Raw genomic sequence first — 24,468 nt, forward strand, 5'->3', positions numbered from 1 at the left:
GCTACTCTGCTTTTAATTGACTGTAGTGACAAAGGGAGAGCGAGCTTAGATGGTGATTCCCCGGAGGGCTTCATTGCACAATAGCATTATTTCAAGGGCAGCTGGGGTCAGGCTGGGAAAATGCATACTTAAAAATGAATAAGGCACTATGAGTTTCATTTAAACAAGACATAGGAGCAGCAGGATTTGCATCTGGGGAGGTTCAGCATGGTCAGTCCCTGCGGACGGAGGTCCCGAGACCTGGGCTTGGAAGCGGTCTGGTCCCATCTCTGAGCATCTCCCTGCTCTCTCCTTCTTAAATCACTTTTGGAGTGTGAGAAGCCCCGTTACAGTGAACCAAGATGGACGTCTCCCATGGGCAAGCACCAGACTGGGCCAAGGGATGGGCTAAAGGGTCTGTGTCCTGTCCAAGCTCTCCTATGGGACTGCGTGGCTGCAGAAGAAGGCAGGAGCTAGGAGTGGGAACCAGTTTGCTGCCAAGCTTGGCTCTGAGCAAGGGCTGGACCCTTGCAGGACCCTGCACCTCATGGGGATCTCTGTGCCAGGTCCTGGCTTCCTAACACCCAATAGGGCGGTCTGTGGTATGTGGATGTATCCCAGGAGCCTGGGAATGCACAGCCCCTATAGCACTGACATACAAGACCCTTTCCCAAGTGCCCATCCCAGACAAAGCCAATCTTGACCTGCTGCGATGGGGAAAAGGCTCTTTTAAGACAGCAAAACAAACCACGCTGACATTTCTTCCCAGTTAAAACCCATCCCTGCTCTGCCTGTAGCCTTATTCTGACTGTTCCATCCGTTTCCATCCCCTTTTGCTTCGTTGCTGCTAACCAAGAAACCTTTGTATTTTGCATCGCATTGAATTCCATAGCAACAGGTCGCTGCTGTGGCAGCAGCTGCTGATTGCTTTTGAATTGTCTTTCAGGCAAGCTCCAGAATAAACACAAAAGAGCAGGTCTTTGCATGGCTCATATCAAAGCTAGCCAGTGCAAAGCCTCCTAAGCTGGTATTTAGAGTCCCAGAGTCCCATCTAAAACCTGAATCAACAAAACTGAAAGGGATTTTATTCACACACTCCATTTTCCCCTCTCCTGCTCATCAAGCAGTCATTTCTACTCTTTGGTTTCCCAAAGGGCTCTTTAATGAGGTTTTTCTATGGCACTTTACACTCTTATCTGCCCAAATCACGTCGGATAATGCCGCTGCCCACCCAGCTCCCGCAGGCAAGGAGACATGTTCCAGTCTCCTTTATAGATGAGATATTCAGGCTCCAAATCCCTTTGAGACCGTGCATAACCCATAGGAAGCTTTGCTTCCCAAGCCCAGCAGCACCTGCAAGTGAGAGGAGGCAAATACCACTTTGCAAGGTGGTTGTGCTTTGCCCATTGGTGCCCATTAGCTGCTCCAAGTGATGCTCTCGCACTCCCAGTCCTGAGCAAAGCTGGAGCTGTTGGTCTTGCAACAGTGAAAAGCCCAGCACCTTCCCAGAGCACGGCTTGATCATTCCCCTGCTCCTCTGGGATAAGGAGAGATGCACATGGAGGGGAAGCGTGACCGGGAGCCCCAGCTGGAAAGCCCATCTCCCCTGTCAATGGGCCCCTTTCTTGGGAGCTGCAGCAGCCAAGAGAAGGCAAATAAGGAAAACAGAAGTACAAATTCTTCTCGTCTTCCTCAGGAATGACTGGCTTTCCCTGCAGGAGTAGCTGTGGCTGGCCTGGGCCCCTCAACCCATTTGGCAGGTATTAGCATTGCAGACTTGCAAGCTCTCCAACAGTCATGGCACGGTCAAGTTGAGTGAGAACAGCCGTGGAGAAGGAGACACGTGATGTCCTCAGGACGTGAGAAGCCCTGGACTTTATTCCCAGGTCTACCACTAACCTTGGACAAGACACTTGACATTGTGCCTCAGTTTCCCAAGCGCTGAAGCAATCATAATTACAGCCGGGCTGGTTGCTTAGGAGGTTGTTTGTGAACCGCCCCACTGAGTCCCAACCCTGTTATTATTCCTCATCCCTGTTATTAAACCTAAATCCAACTTGCTTAAGAATGAAGAGTCCTGTGAAAAGCACAGAGACCGTTTCCCAGATCATCATTTTTATTAAAGTTCACAAGCAGCCGAAGGAAGAAAGAAAACACAAAGACTGGAAAATGTAAATAAACGTCACTCAGAGCATCGCAGGCTGGCTGCGCGCAACGTGTGCTCTTCCTGGCAGCGCTCGCTTGCTCCAAAAAGACCTCTGTTGTTTGAAGCTGTGTCAAGGCTTTTCATCGCATTGCATCATTCATCTGGCCAGGCTACAGCTCAACCTAATTCGGGGGCAAAAGGCAAGCCTGGAGCATCTGCAGGACCAGATCTGCTGTGAAGGGAAGCGGGATGCTGGGGCAGGCTGGCTGGGAGATTCATCCGTGTATCGACAGCCAAAATCCACGTGCGCTCCTCATCAGCGTGAATGAGGGACCACTCGGGCTGACAGCTCTCGCAGTGATAAACCCAAACAGAGTCAGCCAATGTTCGTGGGTAACCTGGGGCAGCTACAGCCCAAGCGCTGGCAGGCAACACGCAGTCAGAAACGCTTACATCACTCTGAGCTGAAGCCAGGATGTGCGGTGCAGCAGGAACAAGGAGGATTCCCACTCCAACAGCCCCGTGGTGCTCCCCTGCTCTGCCCACTAAAGGCACAATGCCCCTTCCCAAGGCTGTGTCTGCTCGTGTGTTAATTGCCCTTCACCCACGCTGCTGGGTGAGCACAGGAGCTCAGCAGGCCGGCTCCAAGCAGGCAGCCCAGGGTTTATCTGGTGACTATCTCGGCAGCGGTGCCGGGGCCTTGGCACGCTCTGTGCTCTTCCCAGCAGCTGCATGCAGGGAGCTGCGGGCCCCCGACAGAAGGGAGGGAAGAGGAGAAAAGAACATTAATAATGCCCAAAGTGCAAAGCAGAAGGCACCTGCCCTGTTTCACTGCAGCACCCGGCGCTGCTGGCAGCCGGCCCGAGCTCCCACGCTTTAGTGTTTCAACAGCCATCGCCTCCATGGAGCAGCCAAAGGATGGGGAGCCAGGTGCTTTCAACCCCTTTTCCCTTTAAAAACACTTCCCAGTCACCCAAACAGCAACTACAGCCAATGGCAAGTGCACTGCCTTTGAATAAAAACTATTAATGTCTTCACCCCCCCAGCCGTGTACCAAAATGCACCTAACGGCTCCCCATGCTGCTTGCTGAGGGATGCAGCCTGGTGCACATCCTCTGTCTCCCCAGTCCCATCAGGCCACTGGTACCCATGAGTGTGCCCGTGTCCAGCCCCAGCCTGGCAGCCAGTGGCTCCTTGCTGTCCCCGTATCGTGGCTGGTGGTGGGGCTGGGTGGCCCTTGGTGCCCCCCTGGCGTGATGCCTCCCGCTCCTGGTGCTGGGAAGGAATGCAAAAGGCTCCTCAGAGTTGTGTGCAGGAGGACCAGCGGGGACTCAGTCACTGTGTCGGCTCCAGCAGTGAGACTGGGGATATGGATGTGGCATCTGGGGATGGAAAGAGAAAGGTCATTAACAGCAAGATGCCTGTGCAGGGAAGCACCAGAAAAGGGGTTGCATGTAGGCAGATACTGGGATAAGCACCACACTCTGAGATGGGTGAAGGAGGAAAGCAGGTGGTTTATTTGGGATGTGCTTTGCTTTTGTAGGAAAGGGGAAAGAATATTCAGCTGGGGAGGGCTCAGAGCACTGGAGCCAGCCAGGAAACTTCTGTGGACATAAGGGAATGAAAAGTTGTGGAAAATGGAGTTTTAGCTTTTTTATTTAGGGCAGGGAGGACAGCCCAAGAACTGGAAGAGACAAAACAAAAAGACCTCTTTTTCCCTCTTTTTCCACTGGTTCCTCCAACCCCATCCATAGGACTGACATTTCCAAGGGGCTGATCAATCCAGTCTGGGGCCTTGCTCAGACTGCACGTGTTTCCATCTGCCCAGGGTTAGGAAAAGCCTGATTTCCATTGACTTTCCTCCCAATGCTGCCTGATAAACTGGCTTCAGAGACAACCAGCCAAAGGAAAGAAAGAGCAGCAGCAGCAAAAAACTGCAGTCCCTGCTCATCCGGCCTCAGTATTATTACACATGCAAATGGGTTTTCCTAGGAGCCACCAAGGGAAACCAGCTGTGACTCTGTTCCTGTAACAGGTTGCAAGGAACCAACCCAGCAGCACACAGGTGAGCTGCAGTGATTAGGATCCTCATTACCCTGAGGGGTTTTTAAGCCCTGCTTGCAGGCACTTGGGGTTTTTGCATGGGAAGAAGCCTCTCTGCAAGCAGAGCTTTGTGGATGGGGCTGGGACTGAGGCACAGCAACACAACTCTGCAGCTCCTTCAGAGGTAAGTGCTGACCAAGTGTTGCTCCATGTAGATGGGAAGTCAAACCAGACAGCAGTAAAATCCTCCTAGAAAAGGCTTGGTATCTAAGCTGTGATTGAATAGTCAGGTCAGGTCACTGAATTCATCCAACACTCAGTGTGACCCCAGTATCAGAATACAGCTCTGGGCATGGCTTGCTGCCTGAAGCCTTGCAGGAGCTTTGGAGCCAAAGTTCAGCTTTTAGGTGCCACAAAAGCCTCAAAAACCTGCAGCCTTGGCCGCTTGATGCCCACCCAGGGGCAGGTACCAGCTGCTGGTGCCACCTCACAGGAGCAAAACCGACCAATGGACATGAGTGGGAGCCACAAAATGGGCTCTGAGCATTCAGATGAGTCCCAGCATAGATGCCTGAGCAATGCCTGACCACCAGGCTCTATGAGGAAGGTCCTGCAGGAGCCAAAAACCATCAGGATGTGAACCCCTGGCTCCTACCAGCCTTGGGGTTGCTACAGATGGGTGCTACATCTCCACCCCAGCAGAGTATTTGAGGCTCAGGAGGCAGCAGAGAGGGATGCAGGGGCTCCCTTCTCTGTTTCCCCTTCCCTGGCTGGACCATGCAATCTGCAACAACCACCCCAACCCGAAGCTGATGGCTCATCTCGCTGGCTCAAGCCCATCTGTGACTCTGCCCCATGAAAATGAGAGCACCCCATAGGACTGGTAGTTCGGAGAAGCCACATTTAATTTGGAGACAGGCAGCTTGAAGAACCTGTTCCTGGCATCACCTGAAGTCATTTCCTGGGAGGTACAGACTTGTCCCCATCAATGGGTCCTGCACAGGACTGCAGCAGTGACCAGCCAGCATCATTCCCTGCTGGGATGTCCTGGCTGGGCTTTGCTTGTTCCTATGAACACAAAAGGGTCTCTTGTTTCATTTTTGTAAGGATTAACCTCCTCGTGGCCCCAGCCCCATAGGTGGGAGGAGACCAGGTTTTCATGTTGCATATTGCTAATCATGCTTGATGCCTGGTGTTAACTGCAGGTAATAGGCACTAAATTAGTGTCACACAGCATCCTTGGCAGGGGCCCTGGGACCTCTGCTGAAAGGTGCCCCAGTTCCAGCTGGGAAGGGTGAAGGCCATGGCCTCAAGGAAACACTTCCAGCTGATCAGCTTTTGCATTAAATGAAAAGCAGGCTTGGTTTATGATCCACATTTGTCAAGGATGTATTATTTGGGTTTCAGGGCTGGTATAACTGCAGCCTCACCAGCTTATAGGTAAGAAGGCTGTTTTTTTATGAGTACAAAGTGTGATTTCCTACCATGTAACTGCCCAGACCTTTCCCCACCAACCCAGATAGCTGTGCTCCGAGGGCACTTTGGATGGTCCCTCCCGAGCCTTCTCCAGCTGAGGCAGGTTTCCCATAGGATTAGCATTCTTAAAGCACACCAGAACCTGGGCATGTGCTGGCCAACCTGCCTTCCTGAAGAAGGATCCCATAAAATGCATGTTGCAGCAGAGACTTTACACAGTGAGGGCTGGAAGACAGAAGATGCCCCAGCCAGACATGCTACAGGATGACAGGGTCTTTGTAGGACCCTATAGGCAATTACCCCAGTTTCTAAGCCCAGTTTTGGCACTGGTGCAGCCAGGACAGGCAAGGCATATGGGACATGGCTGGTGAAGCATGGGCAATGCGTGCACATGGGAGACATTTGGATCTGGCCTTCGCTCATCCATCTTGGTGCTTTATTTAAGGAGCTGTCACAGTGGCTGCAGCCATAACAATCACTTCACTTAAACCCCAACAGCACAAAACCTCTAGAAACTGACAAGAAGAAACACTGTTTGGCAAGAACTCATGTATATTTTAAATACTTCTTTTAACCGAAGAGTGGAAGCGAAGCCAAAAAAGCACATAAAGCCCTCACACAATGACTTTTCACCAGTTTTATTTGCAGGTTGACATATTACAGTTGCTGGTTTTCTTGTGCTTGTGCCAGATTCCAGATTACATGGGGAAAAAAGCTATCTATACAACCCCCACAAAGCTATTTATTAGGTCCAGAGAACCCAGATAGATTACAGAGGAAAAAGGGTAGGAGAGGAAAGTAAAATCTCTGTGGCTTTGGAGACTGCTTCTTCTTTGGTGGCTGAAGAATCAACTCCCACCTTCAAATATTCTCTATTCCTATTCCTAGCAGCATGGCTGGTGTTGAGCTTTAATATTCAGACACATCTGCTACCAGAGAAAATTAATTTTCAGCTCTAGGATGGCTCTTAAAGGGGGGTCCTATTGACCAGAGTTGAAAATGATGGAGTCCTCGCACTCTTCGCTGCAATATTTAATAGCTGAGTGGCAGTTAATTAGATTACCAAGCCACTGTGACAGATGCTAGGCAATGCCTGAGGAGGAGAATTTGGAAAGGCCATTATCTTTCAGTGCTGGGAAAGCTCTCAGGGATCGCATTTTAACCCTTTCCACTCCTGCCCTGCCCTCACTGTGCTCCAACCCATGTTAAACCCAGGTGTTCCACAAATCAAAGGCCAGCATAATGCTCTGGGTGCTTTTTACTTCCCACCTGAGCAAAGCAGATGGTCATGCTGGGCATATGCCTGGCAGAGGTGCCAGGAGCTCCTCCTCGGTTCCCAGCTGGCATCAAAAGAGACGATCAGTGGGAGATGCCAGTAATTTCCCCCACGGGGTGATTCCCAGGCACACCAACCACACCAAGCGGGAAGCAGGGAAGCGAGAAGGTGTTAGAGGGTTTGGGCAGCATTCTTTCTTCCCTGTATTAAGTGAAGTGGATTTTGATGAGCCTATGAAGAATTCCCCTCCCCACACTCCCTGTTTTCCAAATACAACCGCAAGTGAAGCCCTGTACACATGGGTTTTCCAGCTCCTTCAGATGTAGTCTCCAACCACCAAAGCAGGGCTCTGTGTTGCTGGCACTGTGAAACCTGCAGATTGAGCTAGCGGAGGTGTTACAGACTTCCTGGGAAGATGATGCTACCCAAGTGTTGCCCTTATCAGTGTCTGCTTTCACAATGCAAGGTGAGAAGAGTTTTTGGCCTTTGCCTGGCCAGCTGCATCTCAGCACAGATTGGTGAAGGCATCCAAAGCTCTGGAGTGAAACTGGTAACCAGAATGGCAACCAAACATCCCACTGGGAAGGAGAGAGAAGGAACCAACAGCCCTGTCCCCGTGGCACTGCAAGAGCACCTCCCCTGACCAAGCACCAGAATGAGATAGGGCATCATGAGATTCCACCAACTTTCTTATTCTCACACACCCCAAGACACCGATAAACACATTCTTCTTCTTCTTCTGGTTACAAAACCCCTTCCCTCCCACTCAGATCTCACACAGAAGTCTCAGAAGTTCTGATTTAACAAGCAACCATTTGGATATTAAATAAACACCAGGACCATCAAATGAACCGTAGCTCCTAAGCTGTTGCTTCTGCTACCCACTGAAATGTAAATATAGAGCATAAAAAGAGATCAGGATCTGCTGGCATCCCAAGGGTCACTTGCCTACGGATTCATCAGCTCCAAGTAAGTCACCCAGATACTGTGTAAAATTTTGAACTACTGAGATTTTGTCCACTTTTTGCCCTAGTATCTCCCAGAACTCAAATGCAAGTGCTTTTAGGAACCTTAACTCCCTCAACTGCATGGGGACAGGGTGTATTCCACGGTGACAGCCACAAGAGCAGTTGTGGACACATCTACCCTCTGCTACCCACCCACCAAAGGTGGTGCATCCAGCTAGCTTGGAGCAGAGGGAGAGGAGCTGTGGCCTCCTTGCAACCATTGACGTAGATGTGTCTCTGGAAGGATCTACTGGAAGGATCATCTGGAAACAAGAGAAACCTGGGAGCAACATCACAGAGCAAATCACTTTTTTCTGGAGCTGCATCCCACCTTTAAGTGTACCTTCTCATAAACTATGAGCAACATGGAACGCATGGCTTCGGCATGGTGTGTGCAGACACAATTGAGGCGCACAAAAGATAGCAAAATGCACTTTTAGAGGAGGAGACCCTTACCTTATTGACCTCCTGGATACAAGCCCCCGTGCCCTGACCCTCATCATGATGGCAAGTGCTTCCAGGTGCTGACAAAAGCTGTGGGGATGAGCGAGTAAGGCACTGTTGTGATACAGTTCCATGTGTCTGACGTAGGGTCATAGCAGTCCAGCGTTTTGCACCTCTGAGTGCCAAAGTAACCCCCCACCACATAGAGTTTATTCCCCGAAGCCAAAGCATGGCACGACATACGCTTGGCTGTCATGTCCCCAATGCGTGTCCACTGGTCCGTCTCGCAGTCGAAGCGATAGGCAGAGGCTGCAGTGAACTCGGTGTCTCCTCCCATGATGAAGATCTGGCTGCCCAGGACAGCGGCTGCTGTGTAGCGCCAGGGCTGTGGGCACTCGGCTTTGATCATCCACCGGTTCTCAGCTGGATCATAGCACTGCACTTTGGACACCATGTCTCGGTGAATGCTGGTCCCACCAAAGACAAAGAGCTTGAGCCTGGCGCTCACCACCGCAGCGTTGCTCACTCCATCTCGCAAAGGAGCCACCATGGTCCATTTGTTGGATATGGGATCGTACTTCTCTACTTGCTTCAAGGAAACTGAAGGAGACGCAGGGAAGACTCCAGCTACCGCAGTGTGTCCACCAACCACATACAGGCAGTTTTCCAGCTCAGCTGAGCCATGTCCAAACCGAGCTATTAACATTGGGGCAGCTTTTGACCACTCCTCATGAACTGTATCATACACCCATACATCTTTCGAGACCCCGTTCTCTGAGCCCCTGCCTCCAGTGATGTATACTTTGCAGCCGATGGCACAAGCACTAAACTCCTTCCGTGGACTCGGCAGGTCTGCTTTGGGGATAATTTCCTTTGCTTTGTGGTCCACTTGGTAGATCTTGTCACACATGAAGGTCTGTCCTCCCAAGATCAGCAAGGTGTGCCCAGCTTTGCGAGGCCTGGCACAGGGACTGGTGACTACCCCATCGTTCTGGAGGATCTTCTTTTTGCACTGAATAGCTTCGTCCAAGACAAGCTTGTTCCTTTCATCCACCATGATCAAGTCCTCACAAGCCAAAGCTTCCTTGAGGCATTCAGAAGGAAGCAAGGCCAGACGAACGTTCCTTAGAAGTTCTGGGAGATAAGCCTTCCGCTCATCCAGATCGTATTTTACCCATTGGATGACAGCCTTAAAGACCTTTTCTTCATCCTCAATTTCCAGCTCATCACTGGAGATGAGGTCCAGCAGAGTGTCCTTGGAAAGGTTGTTGAAGTCCTCGCTCTTGTGAACAGTCTCAAAGTTAACCAGGCACATCCTCCAGGAGAGCTCATAGAGCCGGCGGCACTGGTGAGCATCTGAAAGCAGCATCATGCCTAGGCAGTTGGAAGGGTAGAGGTTCTTCTCCAGGAACTCAGCTGCTGCATCTCGGACATCATGGAACTGCAGCATATCTCCAGCCTCCAGGAGGGACTCAGCGTTCTCCTCATTGATGATGATCCGAGAGGAATAAGCGAAGTCCAGCAGTAGCTCCAGCACCTCTGGGTGGAGGCTGTCATGGAAGTTCACCTCATCGTCCAGGCTCTCCCGGAGCCCATTGCTAAACATGGCTTCGAAGTATCTGCTGGAGGCAGCCAGCACTGCCCGATGACATGGGAATGACCTGTTTCCTGCCCAGAGGGTGACGTCGGTGAACATGCAGTGCTTCCGCAAGGTGTTCAGATGCGACAACACGCAGTCCGGGTGGGAAGCTTTGTGAAAAAGCAGGATGTTCATGGAGCCGGTGCTCGTCCGGGATTTACGGTTCTCGTGCACGCTGACTGACATGATGACAGAGCTCTTGCCTGCAGAGAGGCAAACAAGAAAACCATTAGTCTTGTCCTTACTCGTCTAGGCCATGGAGAATTGATTTATTTGCTATCCAACCCTGGTACACTGCCAGTGGACCTCAGACATGAAGCACCTGGTGACATCTCGGTGCTCCTGTACCCGGGCTTGCAAAGCCCGTGCCTCCTGCACCCCACTTTAACTCACACTGAGCAGGGTGGGAAGGCAGCGTAGGGTGAAGGGGAAAATTCTGCACTTGGGTTTCAGCAATGGAGCAACAAAGTGAAGTAATCAAACCCCATACTGGAGGGTAAATTGTCTCAACAGCCCCTGGAGGGTATTGGCAAACCGCAGCAGAGTTATTTTTCCTTAGAAAACAGCATTAAGACAGCAAACTATCCAGGATAAAGGGCATCGGTCTGTTCTTGGCTCAGCAGAAATCAAGCTTGGCTTCTGATTTTCCTTAAGATTATTGCTGGTTTAGGAAAGGCAATGGCTACAGGTTTTATTTATGGAATATTTGGCTACCAGCACAAGATGAAAGTTTGGAACGAATTATAGCAATCCCTTTCATTGTAGTTTCTGTTGATAAACCTCACCAGACACTTCATGTGACTATAACATTCTGCAGGACAGATTCACATCAGAGAACAAGACAAAAGAGACAACTAAATTACACTTTTTAACAGACAGGCAGAAGGAACCACAAGGCTTTTATTAGCAACTATTTCATTTAAGTGCTACTCGATACCTATTCTTCCCCATAGAAGAAAAACCCTTTGGACCCATCAAATTAATACTACTTAGATGATAAAATCCAAGTCATTTACTCCAAAGTATTTCAGCTGCTCAATTTTGTTCCCCATGTAACTAAAATAGACTGACAGATATGAATACAGGCTCTGTCCCAGGAGTGTTTTGGCACTCAGGGCAGGGAGGATGCTGTGTGGATGCCCAGGAGCATCAAGGGCTGACGGCCTCAGCTCAACACAAGGGGCAGCCATAAAAAACGGCTACAAGCTGGGAAAAATGGGCCTAATTCATGGAAAAAAGGAGTCTGAGAAACACTATCCAGCTCTGCTGCATCTACTCTTTAACCCAACGCTATCTTTCTACCCCCTTTCTACCTTGTCTTCCCCAAACAACTGCAGTTTTGCTTTGCAAGCTGGAGGCACCAGGGCTGAAACCCCACAGCATCCTGCTCCAGCCACCTACGGGTTTAGAAATCAGTAATCAGCCACACAGGTATAGTTGGGGAAGGGTTTTTTGCTTGTGTTCTTTTTGTTGCTACTGGTTGGTTGGGTTTTTAACTTGCTCATCATAGCCCAAAGGTTCTCAAGGGTCTTTCTCATCTAAAAGCACAAGGTCGACGGATTAGTCCTGTCCTGCCCAGCTGGGTTGAGCTCACCACCACTCAGTCCTGGGGGAAACCATGGAATGCTGAGAGAGCAGACACAACACAGGCTGCTGACAAGTCACAGCCTTGACCTGGTGGAGACCTGCATCCGCACAACCCTCCCATGCTCCATGGATGGATAACCTCAAGCGGAGGTGGATGGCCAGATAAGCTGCCTGACTCATGCTCTATTCACGCATTTCCTACCCCCTGTTTCTCCAGCATCTCCAAAAGAGTCTAAATTCAACAAATAGTTGTGGGCACGTCCCTCCTTCCCAAGGCGCTGCCATGAGTTATTGAGGTTGGTCTTGCTGAGGCCTCACTCATTCCTCAGGGCTGTGTCACAGCCCTGGGAAAAGGTGTTTCTGTGCTTCCTTGTGCATAGAGAAAGCTTGCCCAAGCAGCCACAACTTATACTTGACCGTCGAGCCAGGCAGGAGCACTGGCATGGGTACTGATGTGCATGCTCATCACCAACATCTCTGCAGCCTGGCACTGAGGCCGTCAAGCTCATTTTGCTTGTGATCGGAAGCTGCACAGCAACAAGGCTCTAAAACAGGAAGGAGAATGCCATTATAGAGCTGCACTTTGATGTACATCTGAAGGAAATGGTTTTCAACATCTACACCCAGCATAGGGACAACACTAAGAGGTTATATGGATTCCCATGTCAAGGCTCTATAATGCCAAAGTGAGGAATACAAATGAAACATTTATGAGTCTGCTAAAAGCTATTGATTTAGGTTTCCTATTCCCACAACCTCAGAAACCACCTCGCCACTGCTGCTGCTTTCTTTGCTCGTAGCTCAGGTCAAGCTATTCAATCTTAACCTTTGATTTGCTTATGCACAAGAAATGAAGCAATTTATATAGGACAGCTATGGAAACAAACAAAAAGATTGCAGGAAGGCAGCCTCATTTTTTTCTGACACTAAGATTAGAAAAGCCACTACTCAGAATGGAAGGAGGTAATTTAGAAATTGAAAATGTCTATACAAAGCTGCAGCTGAGCCATCATATACACACACACACATATATATATATATATATAAAAAAATCTCAGGCTTCTAACATCAACCATGTTGCCCAGGGCACTGGGTAACCAAATAATATTTCTATCCAATAGGTACTGAACAGTATCCAGGGAATAAATTGGCAGGTTCCATTCCAGTCCCCATCAGCACTGCTCTTCATACCACCCTGCCCTAGTACAGGCACCAACTGGTCCCCAGTACAGCTTCAAGCCTGAAAGCCAAAGAGGCCACAGCCCCTTTACTTGGCTTCTTCTGGAGCTGGGTTAACAATGGATGTCACTGGTCACAGATCAGCAGAGCTAGACAGACAGTTAAACCGGAAGTAAAGCAGTGTCTGAACAGTGGTGTGCAGTCACCTCACCAGCAATAGGCTTGCTGGTGGCTTTTGGCAACTTCAGACAGCTTGTTTTGAGGGTTTCTTGAGTCCTGCCATAGCTGGGCACAAGCAGAAGTGGCAGGTATAATTCTTCCCCTCCCAAACACACCCCACTGCATCTCTCAGTCTACAGGGAACTTGGCATCATCCCACCCATGTCAGATAAACAGAAACTGCAGGCAGCAGCTATTTCATCCAATGGGCTCCTTCCAAAAAATCTAGCAGCCTTCAAGTCTGTAACTAAAAGGATCTTCTACACTTCTCATGATGTGCTTAAATGTGTGCTTCAGTCTAAGCAATGTTTTAACTGCAGTGGCAAATGGGCTGAACACATGACATGCTGTTATAGGCACTTCTCTGTAGCGGATGCATGCAGAGCAGGATTTGGTCACTACCGCATTCCCCACTTCCCTTACCAGCCACTGAGCTTAGAGGGAAAAAACAGAACCACTCTGAATAAGGAGTGTTTTACACAAAGAAACCTGTCAGTGGCTCCTGCCAAGCTCCCACCTGCTCTGTGAAAGCTCAGGGGGTTATCAAAGTTTCCAGCTGCATCTTCCATCATGCAGGAACTATGAGCAGACACATCAACGTGAACAGCAGGAGGCATGACCTGAAAAAACTGAGGCTTGGATTTTTCCATGCTCCATTCTTTTTCTTTTTGCCTTTGAAAGGCAGTTATTGAAAAAATAAGTATCTACTGAACAGCCTTTTAGGAGGATCTTACTGCAAGCAGCAGCAGATGATAACCCTTCTATATGGGTGAGGGCAGAGGGGCATCAGTGCTTTGACAGCTATACAATACTGGCTGCTGGCTACAGTATTTTCCTGGCTGTCTGCAGCCTTTGTACACCAGGGAAAGACAGAGGTTTTTCCAGCATAGTAAGATAAGGGTGCTTTGGAAATCCTTCCATGCACGCACAGAGGGAGGACGGCAACCCCAAAGGAGTTAGCTCAGGGAGAAAAGACCCCCTTGAATCAAAGCGCATGAAAAAACCACCCCAGCAAGATTCTCTGGACAGGAAAAGCTGGCAAAGAGAAGACAAGGGGAAAAAACAAAACCTCAGAGCTGGCCAAACTCCCACCCAAACAATGGCCACAATTCTCCCCTCTGAGCATCTCCTGCTTCCTACAAAGCATGCCCCCAGCAGAAGGCTGACCCTCGTGGGCTGGTGGGTGTCCGTGTCAGAGCTGATGCTATGGATCACTTAGGAGAACCTTGTTCTATTACCTCTTGAAAATTCCAAGCAGCACTTGGGAATCCTACACTTTGAAGCTGTATGAGGCCCTGGTCCACAATCACAAAAGGACTGCTTGGTGGTGACACATGGACTATATTTAGCTAGGCTTGGGGTTCTCCTTCCATCTTAAAACAGCAAGCCATCCACAAATCTCCAGTTATTCACTATCTGGAGAGAATCAACAGCTGAGATGCTGCTTCCTTTCAAGAGGACAGTACTTGAGCATGAATAAGATGTTCCCCCATGGGACATCAGGGGATCAAGGATCATTTCTGCTTAGAAAGGCAAAACTACAGGATTTATAAGTGTTCTCCCAGCACCGTGAAGGTTGGCTAAACACCCAACAAAGAGCCTAAATCCCATGAACTGAAGCTGGCACCTTCTGTTTGCCAATCAGACTTTCAGAGAAGCAGCAAGCAGAACCCGTTCCTTTTTGCTCTGCTCAGCCATGAACTATTTAAAGCTGTAAATAAGTAAATAAATAAGCACTAAGGTTCCCTGCTGGCTCAGTTCAAAGGAGAAGCTGCTCACGCCGCAGTGCACATTCATTCCCAAGCAGTCCCTCCATGGATGTACTGCACTACAACCCACAGCCACCTCCTTCCAAACCAGAGCAGACCCAGCTCGAGCAGAGCAATGGCTGCTTTCACAGGGAGGCAGGCATAAGATTAACTCTTATTTTCTCTCCAATTTCCCAATATCAGCCCTTTGGGGTTAAATGCCAAAGTTCAACTTCTCCCTGGAACTGGTGGGACAAATTCTCTGTCCATTTGTAATACGCCTACTCCCTCATCCCAAATATCTGTACCTTTCCAATGCCTTCATGGACTTCACCACCTCGCTGCTTAGGCCAGCAGCATCATTCCAGGACAAAATTACTAGTATAACACCAATTTCCCCCTTTTTATTGTACAGAGTAGCAAGCTAGAACCCTAAAGTCATCTACTGTGTTGTCTTCATGGGAAGAGCTCCTTGCAAAGCTCGCGGAGATGTGTGGCAACACAGTCAAATGCAGAACCCAGATACAGCTGCGTTTCAGATGCAATTTCCTGGCACTGGAGACCATCGAAAGGTTTGAGAAGAGGGATCTATTACATGCAGGCATTCACGTACTCACAGACACAGCTCAAGCTTCAAAAGTGGAAAAAACCCAACAGAAAACAGGAAAAGATGCTGGGGGAGAGAGACAGAAAACAAGAAAGGGGAAGGAACAAACGTAAGGATGTTTTCAGATTTTCATGTCCTCGCCTAACACAGTGGACTCTCAGGTATACAGCCTGGTGCTGCTCGAAATGCTCAACACCAGTAATATCCTGCTGTGAAGAGTGCTTGAGATGAAGGGAATTAAAATAGTACCTGGCATTCAGTGCAGCACTGCACTTGCTGAGCCTGGGCTGCTGCCAGGTGGGCAGCGGAGGACCTTCACCACATCATCCCCCAGGCATGCTCCCTGCTCCATCCGCACTCCTGCGTGCCAGGATGCAGACTTTGCTCTCTAACAAATCGGGTTCATCTCCAGCAACTCCGGTGAATTTTGTGGTTTGCCCGTGTCAGCCAAAACTGTTCTTGTTTTTCCTGGGGATGACTAACACGACAACGATGCAAGTGTGATTTTGCACGTTGGAATTCAGGCAACGTAACTCTGCCATGAATCAGAGGGTATCTCTGTAACAGAGCTGGATTTGGCCTTCCTGACAAACTCTCCTTGTTTCATCATATTTGCAAATACGCAAGGAAAGGAAAGATAGTTGACTCCATCCCACCAGCACAGAATTTCTGTTCCTGCCCCAGCCTTTGAGAATGGAAGTCATCCTTATCATTTATTCTCATTTTCTCACTTTCTCATCTAGCCTGTATATCCTAGACAGAAAACAGAGAGGCCATGTGAAAGGCTCCTTCTGTTGGCTCAGACAGAAACTGGGAGGTTTTCCAAGCTCAATTCTGTAGGCTCCAGGAGATCAGATTGTCTGGAGAAGGTCCGGGCACGTATCTGAACGTCAACATGCTTACTAAAGCAAAGTGGAACTCAGAAATTCGGTCTGTCCATCACTGCTTCATATCCCATTCTCACTAATACTCACCTACCTTTCCTCCCATTAAACCTGGGCTCCACTCTGAGCCCAAAGCCACCACAGGAATCGACTGAATGCCACTTACTATTGAAAACAAAAGCAGCACTGCCAAGCTGTACCAATTAGTAAGGTTCTTGTTCTACCTTGCAAAAGCACTGCTAAAAGGGGCAGTAGTGCCTCAAATCTACAAGACATGAACTAATGTGAGCCAAAGGCAACCATGTTCCAACCAAAATAAAAATGCCCTTAGGAGATCCTCTTTGCATGCAACACATGCAGTTTTATTTGCATATCAGGTATTGGATTTGCTATTCTGCAATTGAGAGGCTCCATAAAGCTACTTGAGCTACTGGTGAGGCAATCACAGAGAGTTCACATTCGCCACTGAGCACATTGGCTTTGCAGTTCCTGGGAATACCACACCCTCCTACAGCCACTATCCAAATCGGGATAAATAATGCTTTTAGCCACAGTCCAGGCTCCAGACAATAGCTTTTCATTGCTACGCCTTAACCCCAGTGGATCTTTTCAGAGCCAGTGATTCATTTCAGAGGCTGCTGTGGGGTTTTGTCCTCTCTGCCTGCCCTCTAGCTCCACTGGTGAATAAATCCCATTCTACCAGATCAATCACAGTCACTTTACAAAATGAATGCAGAGCTGCAGAGGAGGCGAGTTTCGCAGTCCCTTCTCCCAGATTATACTCAAAAAAGGCTCCAGAATGGAAACACTCTACTTGATCACAGTATCTACCCCAGCCCCATCTGGGCAAAATAAAGTCCTTTTCAAGCAAGCCAACTTGCTAATGTGCTGCAAAGGCAAAAGGCCTTTGGTACTTCAAATATAGAGGAGCGGAACCACATGCCACTTCCCAGGGAGAGTTTAGACGATGAGATGTGGTATACATCAAATTAATGCCAGAATAACCACTGTAGCTGCTGACTCCAGAAAGCATGTTCAGATCCTCCCACTCTCTGTGTACCATTCCTGGCTCCCAGTGCTGGGGTTGGCAGAGCAGATTGCTCTGATGGTCAGGCTAACCAGAAGCTCTGCTATGGACGCTCATACCAAACAGGTCTGTCTGCCTGCTGTCAGGGCAGGAGCTCGATTTCATGCCTGGCCAGTTAACCCGGGGTTTGGTTTTGTCTTCCCCTCTCCCCTGCCAGGCAGGAGATGTTGGTGCAATTGCCAGGTTTGGTTTAGAGGAGCTCATCTGCAATTCTGGCTGGAGTTCAGAGCCATGGGGATGGGAGGCCCTCGTGCCTCCTAAACCAATGAGTCCCTGATGTTGATGGGCATGGATGACAGCTGTTCCCAACTGGACTGTAAAGCCCTGAAGGGCCTGAGGCTGCAAGACAGGGAATAGCCCCCTGGCTCTGGACTGAAGGAACAAATGTGACACCAATCTGATCTTTTTCTTTCAGTACAGACACATCAAGCCACGCAGTCAGCTTGCAAGTTCTGGCCAGGCATGGGAGTGCTGCAGCAGCTCAGGCTATCCTGAGCATCCATGCATGCATCACAAGCAAACCAGAGTGCTTGCCAGTGGGCTACAGTAATAAATTTGCCTTGCCACAATCTGACAGGCTATCATAAAACACAGTAGTCTTTGCAAAGTCTAATGGTCAGCAAGTAGACAGTGGTTATGGGACATGCAATGTTCCCAGGCTGGAGTGATGTGGGGGAGACAGAGCAGCCTGCACTGGCTGCAGTGACAGTAATCAACTGGCAACAGTGACAATAACAGTCACTGCAGGGATAAAGTTGATATGCAAAGACAGACCATTGTGATGGTGGTTAAAGATCAGGCCAGGGGGCTTGGGCTGGCATGTTACAGCTAGATATTTCCTCGCCAGCATTCCTGCAGCCTCTGTCTTATGCAATGCCAGCTACATTCACTGCAATTCAATTACAGTCTATAAAAGACGGGAGTAAATCTACTCCTCAGCTCAAGTGCTGACACTGCTGCTTCAAACCTGCCCCTTCCACAGTCCCCAAGCATCAGTCACCATCACCCGGGGCCAGCCTGGCCAGTCCTGCTCCACCTACTCATGCCCAGGGCCAAGGCTCTGCTCAACACCCTCTTTTGTAATGCTGCCACTTCCCTCCCCATCTCGCAACGTGCTGCCCATCCTCTTCCACCTCCACAGATGGCCACATCCTGCCCTTCCTGTTTCACTCCTCTAGCTCCCTAGCATTGCCTAAAACCTTTGCTGGGTGTAAGAAGGACCTGAACTCCTGCAGGATTTGGGGAGTGGTTTGTTTCCACTGTAGGGACAAAAAAGGTATTGTAATTCATATACACATATGCACACACTCCTTGCCCCCATCCAGGACCATGTCCAGCACTCCAGCCCTGGAGGAACTGTATTTCATATCAGACACAGGCTCATTTTCACACATTTGGAGTACGTGTCATGCAGCATCTTACCATCTGTTCCCAAGCTGTCTGCCTTCATAAATTTAACTTGCCTGCTTCTTCAGTGGAATGATTTTCAACTGGTCTTATCTCCTCTCCAAAACCACATCTGAGACACCATCCCACTGCTCAAGTTACTTGAACCTGCCCCAAACACAGCATGTGAGGCTAGTACGGGGCTCGCTTCGCATACATGCTGAGGCAGAAGGATTTCGGATAACAACCCTCAAATACTTCAGAAAATGGACAAAAAAGGGACAGGAAGATTAAGTTCCTCAGTGCTGAGTCTGCTTTCAGACTCCTGTGTCCACATTATGGTGTGACTAATTTGCTTCTGCAGCAAATTTTACTCTGCTTTTAGTCCTGAGAATCTTGTGCCAATCCCACACTTCCCTGCTGCAGAGCAAACTTCCAGCTATGCCTCCTCCCCAGGTGCTTTACTCAATACAGCCTTATCATAGAGATAAACCAGAGCAGATGGTTAGGGTTAAAAACACAGAAGAGACAAAATGTGTTTTCAGATAAGATTTGATCTGAAGCAGCAAAAAGGACAAGGAAAACAGAGAGGCCCCGGGAAGGGGCCGATCCCACCAAGGAGCCAGACCCCTGGAGAGATGGACAGAGAAAAGAAAAGCTCAGATCTGTTTTGCAGACTCTGAAAGGAGACTGTGCCCAGAGCAGCCGAGTTAACAGCAGCAGCTGGCCACCACCAGAAACGTGCAGGGTGTGTTACAAACATCATGCGTTGCTCCTAAGGTAAGTTCAATAAAAACAAGTGTCACAAGACACAGGAAGGAAGGAGCAGACAAGGGAAGTTGTCAAGGTATGAAAGCTATAGAGCTGCTTGTTTTTCCTGCTGCTCTGGATCTGTCCTGGAGAGAAAGAAGTACATTTGGAGGAAGGCTACAAAAGCTACGGCACACAGCACCCAGACCGAGGAGTCATTCCAGCAGATCACAAGAGAAGACATGCGGAGATTGCCAGGAAAGCACAAACCAGCTTGGGCTCTCTGTGCACACAGCATGAAACACTTGGGTGTCTGCTTATCAAAGGCTGAGGACTGATTTTCCAAGATTTTGGCTAGTCTCATCCCTCACCCCAACAGCCACAAGTGGAAGTGGATAGATGTAAAAAATGAAGAAAGACCCCAAATCTACCAAACTTCTGTAAATGCAAAGGGGTCCATAAAGAGAGCAGGGGGATGGAGAGCTACTTTTTCCCCTCTGCCAGCTCAGCTCTATCACTCATACAAAGCCACGACGGAGTTACCTGCACTGATTTCATCAGAAAGGCTCTGCGAGCTGTGTCCCTTACCCGGCAGCTCTAACCGATCTCTGCACAGAGGGGAGCAACTCCGCTTCCATGCCTGAGAGACGATCAGCACCTATATCCTTGTTGCTTTAGGAGAGAGCAGCCCTTCACCTCCCTGCACCTCTCCCTGCCAGCTCCCAACGGCTGCCTATGCAACACGGCGCTCGGACACCCCAGGCAAACCCCGGCGCCGGTAACCTGGCGGCTGCCGTTCTGCCACCGGCCGGCATGTCATGTCATGTCATGTCATGTATGTCCTGCCCTCCCCGGCGCTGCATCAACGACCGGCGCACACCCGGCCCTACCGGGAGGGCCGTCACTCACCGTGTATCCTCCTCCCCGCGCCCGGCCAAGCCGAACCCTCGGTGAGCCGCCGGCCCAGCGCGGAGCTACGCTGCGGCCCGGCCGCCCCCCGCCTACAGCGCTGCCGACGGCGGAACCGGCCTCGCGTGGGACTCAGGGGGCGGTGCCGGCCGCCGCCGCCGCCGCGGCCAATCGGAGAGAGCCGAGACCGTGACGTAAGAGGGGGCGGGCGAAAAGCGGGAGCGCTAACCAATAGAAAGAAAGAAAGGCGGCTCAGGGACAGGATAAAAGCGGCTCGGAACGCCCTGGGTCCTAAAGCCCGCTGTCTCCCGTTTCAGCCCCGAGGAGCGATTCTGCTCGGCGCTTCGCATCCCCTTGCGTGTGCGCGGCCGCCCCACGCCGGCTGGGTTGGCACTTCCCGGGCGGTTGCGGGTCCTCCCCTCTGTTTCGCCGCGGAGACGGCTCTTCGGCCTCTTCTAGAGCCACGTCCCCGTGGCAGAAACATTTCCATCGCCCCTCGAGTCAGCGCTCTGCTGGGTCGCCCTGGGCAGCACGTCCCAAGCCGGATCGGCACCTCCCGGTGTGTTGTCCTTGCGTGCGGCTCACTCACTTTCAACCCAGGCCCCCATCAGACGGCAAAAGTCAGCAAAGCTCTGCAGAAGTTCAGGCAGATTCTGAACTCCCCATCCTCAGCTCAGCAGAACTTCAGTCCGTGGGGGACGTGGAAGTCAACGGACTCCCACGGGGTCCCTTTGCCTGCAAGGATTTGCAGAGCTGGGTATCAGATGGGAATGGCTGGGTCCATATCCCCCAGGAGGGAACAACCGGGCAGTGCCTTCAGCTGGAAGAAATAGGGGACACACACTTTTAAGCGCTTCCTTTAGCACCATGGGCCAAACGGGGGGAAAAAGGCCCATTTAGAAACAATAACATGTTTCACCTAACGCAAGGAGGAGCGCGGGTGGCAGCTCTGCCTCTGCTCGTGTTTTCCAACCGGGAGGCACAGCAGGTAGTGGAGGAACTGGCCTGTGGCATAATTTCCCCTAAGTGGCAGCGCTTCCCATGGGACATCTGCAATATTTCAGCTACCAGAAAAAAAGAAGCTGAAACCTTTATTGGATACTCAAATCCAGGAGACGCAGAGGAGGCAGGGAAGAGGTGTTCCTCGTCTTCTCCCACGACCCCATTTCTCCAGGGCCCTACTCCCTGGGCTCAGTTGTAAGTATTCAGTAATAAGATTCAAGGAAGAAACTAACAGTTCTACCAAGTGTATCTCCCCAGATAATAGCTGGATGGAAATACCCAGCTCCAAAGTGTGCCAAACCACCCATACACCCAGGAGTGGGCTATTTAGGGACTGCTCCTTCCGACCTAGTAAGAGAAATCTGCGTTTCCCACTGAAGTAACTGCTACTGCTTGTCCTTGCTTCACAGTGATGAGTCCTGTGAAGTGCTGCCTGGACGGCCAATTTTACATGGTATGCACATGGGAGGAGGTGGGAGGTGGTTGCTATGAGGATATATTGAAGCAAAAAATCCCAATAAATACATAATGCAGTCCTTTCTTCTCTTCCCAGGTTGGACAGATCAGCTTCAGCTGGCAGACTCTGTGTACGGTAAATAACAAAGTACACTGAGGATGTTAAACTGTATCAAATTCCAGGTTTTTTTTGGATCTGTGATGTTCCAGGTCACTGCAGTTTAACCCTCAGAGTGCTGCTCTCTACCCAGCTACAAGCACAGCTGCTCTTGAAGAGGCTGAAAATTGTCCTGGGGCCTGTTAACGGCTTCAATGAGCTGTTCAGGAGGACCACAGGGATTTGTGCAAGAGGCTGATGTGGTGGCATCCTGAATGCATCTGTGAAACAACAACCACATGAAAGGCAAAATTGATTTTCTCTTTTACTGCTGAGTTCCACCCAGCTGCTGGAGTCTGAAAGAGCTGTGGAGCAGAATAAGGGCATGTTTCTTAATTCCAAAGCACTTTTCCACTGCAAAATCTTGCCTCAGCAAGCTGTGTGTGTGAATCCAAGCTGGCAGGGAGAATTCATGGCAGCTGCCTGTCATAGCGATCTACAAAGCTCAGAAGAGCTCTCTGCAAAACTCTACCTGAAAAGATGCTTCTAAGACACAATGTCTAATGCTAAACTCCCACCCACCAGCTTTCTAGCTGTGTAACTCACTCCTCTGTCTCTGGCAGAGCTAAACAGTGGGCAGTTCCAGCAAACGCTGCAGGGAACATCCTGTGTGCTGTAGCAATGCACACATCTGGTGTTAAGATGCTCAAGCAGATGGGATTAGGATACTAGCTTTTGTTCTGAGGGAGCAGCACAAGGCCAGATATGGCAGTGGTGGGCACACAGACTGGCAACTTGCTCCTCACTGTGAAGGAGAAGCTGAGCCAGCCATCTGAGAAGGCAGGAAGAAAACAATGGGAATGCTTAATAGCAATGGAAAAAGCTGGCAGACTTTTTAAAATGTTTTTAAACCTCTTGTTAAAGAGGATTTAAGAACTAGGCATGTGTAGGGAAAAGAAACTTTATTTATGATGAATGTTAATACCAGCTCCTTACATATGATACTGCCCTCAAGCATCCCTGAGGGTATTTGAGGGACTAGTGCTATGGTTATGATTTCAGTGGATAGGGGAAATTCTCTTGCATTATTAAACAAATCATGCCCTGTGCTGGCCTTTGGTTTGATGTGTGTAACATGCAGTCAGTGTTAGCCATCTGGGGGAACAGGATTCCACAACTTGTTGGCATTTTGAAAATAAGTTGGAAAACTGCTGACTGAGATCCCCTCCTTCCTCACAACCTATCAAAGGGAATAGGGGTTAAATCTTCTAATCTGTGGGAAATAAAGCCAAAACCAACAAAGTTTTAATAAATAACATTTACCTTTTGCCATATTTGTTTATCATAACATTCATTATGGGTGGAACGTTTAAATGTTTGCAGTGTTAAACATTTGATTAGATTTGTTATAGAAATCAACCCTAATTGCCTGGTTCCCATTAAATCCTCACTTTCCCAAAGGTGGAGAGTCAAAAGTTTTACTATTTTAGATTCATTAGATGTTTTTCTCCATTTGTATCATAGACCTAGCTCCTGAAGTAGTTGACTAAGTAGGTGATGCTCATGGAATCAGCAGGAGGAGTAAAATCGGGCCAGCAAACCGTGTTGACTTCTTTGCATCTTCTGTTTGTCACTGGGCATTCCATTCCCATCCTACAAACCCCAACTGTTCAAGGGGTTAAATAACAACAGTCTAGTGGTTTTCCCTCTAGGTCACTGGTCGCAGTCCACCACGGGTCATGCCATGACCAGCTAACGGCTGTTAAGTGCTCTGTGTGAAATCAGTTTAGTGGGTCTGAAGCCAGATGCTAGTTGACAGATGCCCAAAACCCATTACTCCAATTGGCCTCCTTGTTGGCAGTCACAGCAGGCTGGTCAAGGCCATGCAAATTCAGCAGCTCCCCGAGGCTAGGAGCACAGACAAGGTTGTTTATGAATGCTTCCCTGTGTTGTGAATGCCAAAAGTCTTCAGAGAAGGTCATAGCACAATGCTGCGGGTGCCAGCGGCTGAGGACCAGGCTCTGATTCAGCTATCCGGGGAAGTGGTGGTAGGAAAACACTGCTGAAGACCCCCAGCAGATGACTCCTGATGTCAAGGAGAGGATGTAAGGTTGCAATGGGAGTCTTGATGGAAGTTTTCACCCTTTGGCTTGTCCTGCCCAAGGAGCTGACAGTCAGACTATCCCAGTGTAGCATTCCCTGCAGCAACAGTAAAAATCCAATCTCCCTCCCTCTCGGCCTTTTTCCTTCTGATGCCAAATTTAAATGACCTTACTTTTTTGGCAGCAGGAAACTTCACAATTAAATACAGAAGCAGAGCAGGCTTTCAGATGGAACTTACAGCAAGGGAACAACAGATGGCATTGTTTGCTGGGCTGGAAAAGCTGCATCTGCTCCTAGAAGAAATGCTAATCGGAGCTCAATTAGGCATTCAGGGGGAACCATACCCCATCCCCAGGACAATGGCCATGTGTACACGATCCTGAAAAACACAAGGAAGTAGACACAAAGTCATCAAAAATCCCCTCTGGAACAAGTCCAAATGAA

The 24,468-nt window shown here is 49.5% G+C and overlaps 1 protein-coding gene across 2 annotated transcripts; it reads right to left on the reverse strand.

Moving 5' to 3' along the window:
• Nucleotides 1-2,072: 2,072 nt before the first annotated feature.
• Nucleotides 2,073-21,153, reverse strand: KLHL25 (kelch like family member 25). Of its 2 annotated transcripts, none has more exons than XM_057421739.1 (3): nucleotides 20,956-21,153; nucleotides 8,384-10,213; nucleotides 2,073-3,507 (listed from the first exon to the last, which is right to left on the reverse strand). In XM_057421739.1, exons 1-2 carry the CDS (start codon nucleotides 20,972-20,974, stop codon nucleotides 8,427-8,429), a joined length of 1,806 nt encoding a protein of 601 aa, XP_057277722.1. In that variant the 5' UTR covers nucleotides 20,975-21,153; the 3' UTR covers nucleotides 2,073-3,507; nucleotides 8,384-8,426. The 2 variants fall into 2 exon arrangements, with proteins under 2 accessions (XP_057277722.1, XP_057277812.1); XM_057421829.1 differs by lacking the exon at nucleotides 20,956-21,153 and adding an exon at nucleotides 20,367-20,494.
• Nucleotides 21,154-24,468: the final 3,315 nt, after the last annotated feature.

The sequence above is a fragment of the Pezoporus wallicus genome, unplaced genomic scaffold, assembly GCF_028554395.1.
Source record: "Pezoporus wallicus isolate ANWC-B61680 ecotype Strahan unplaced genomic scaffold, APGP_CSIRO_Pwel_v1 contig_3952, whole genome shotgun sequence".
Classification (NCBI taxonomy): domain Eukaryota; kingdom Metazoa; phylum Chordata; class Aves; order Psittaciformes; family Psittacidae; genus Pezoporus; species Pezoporus wallicus.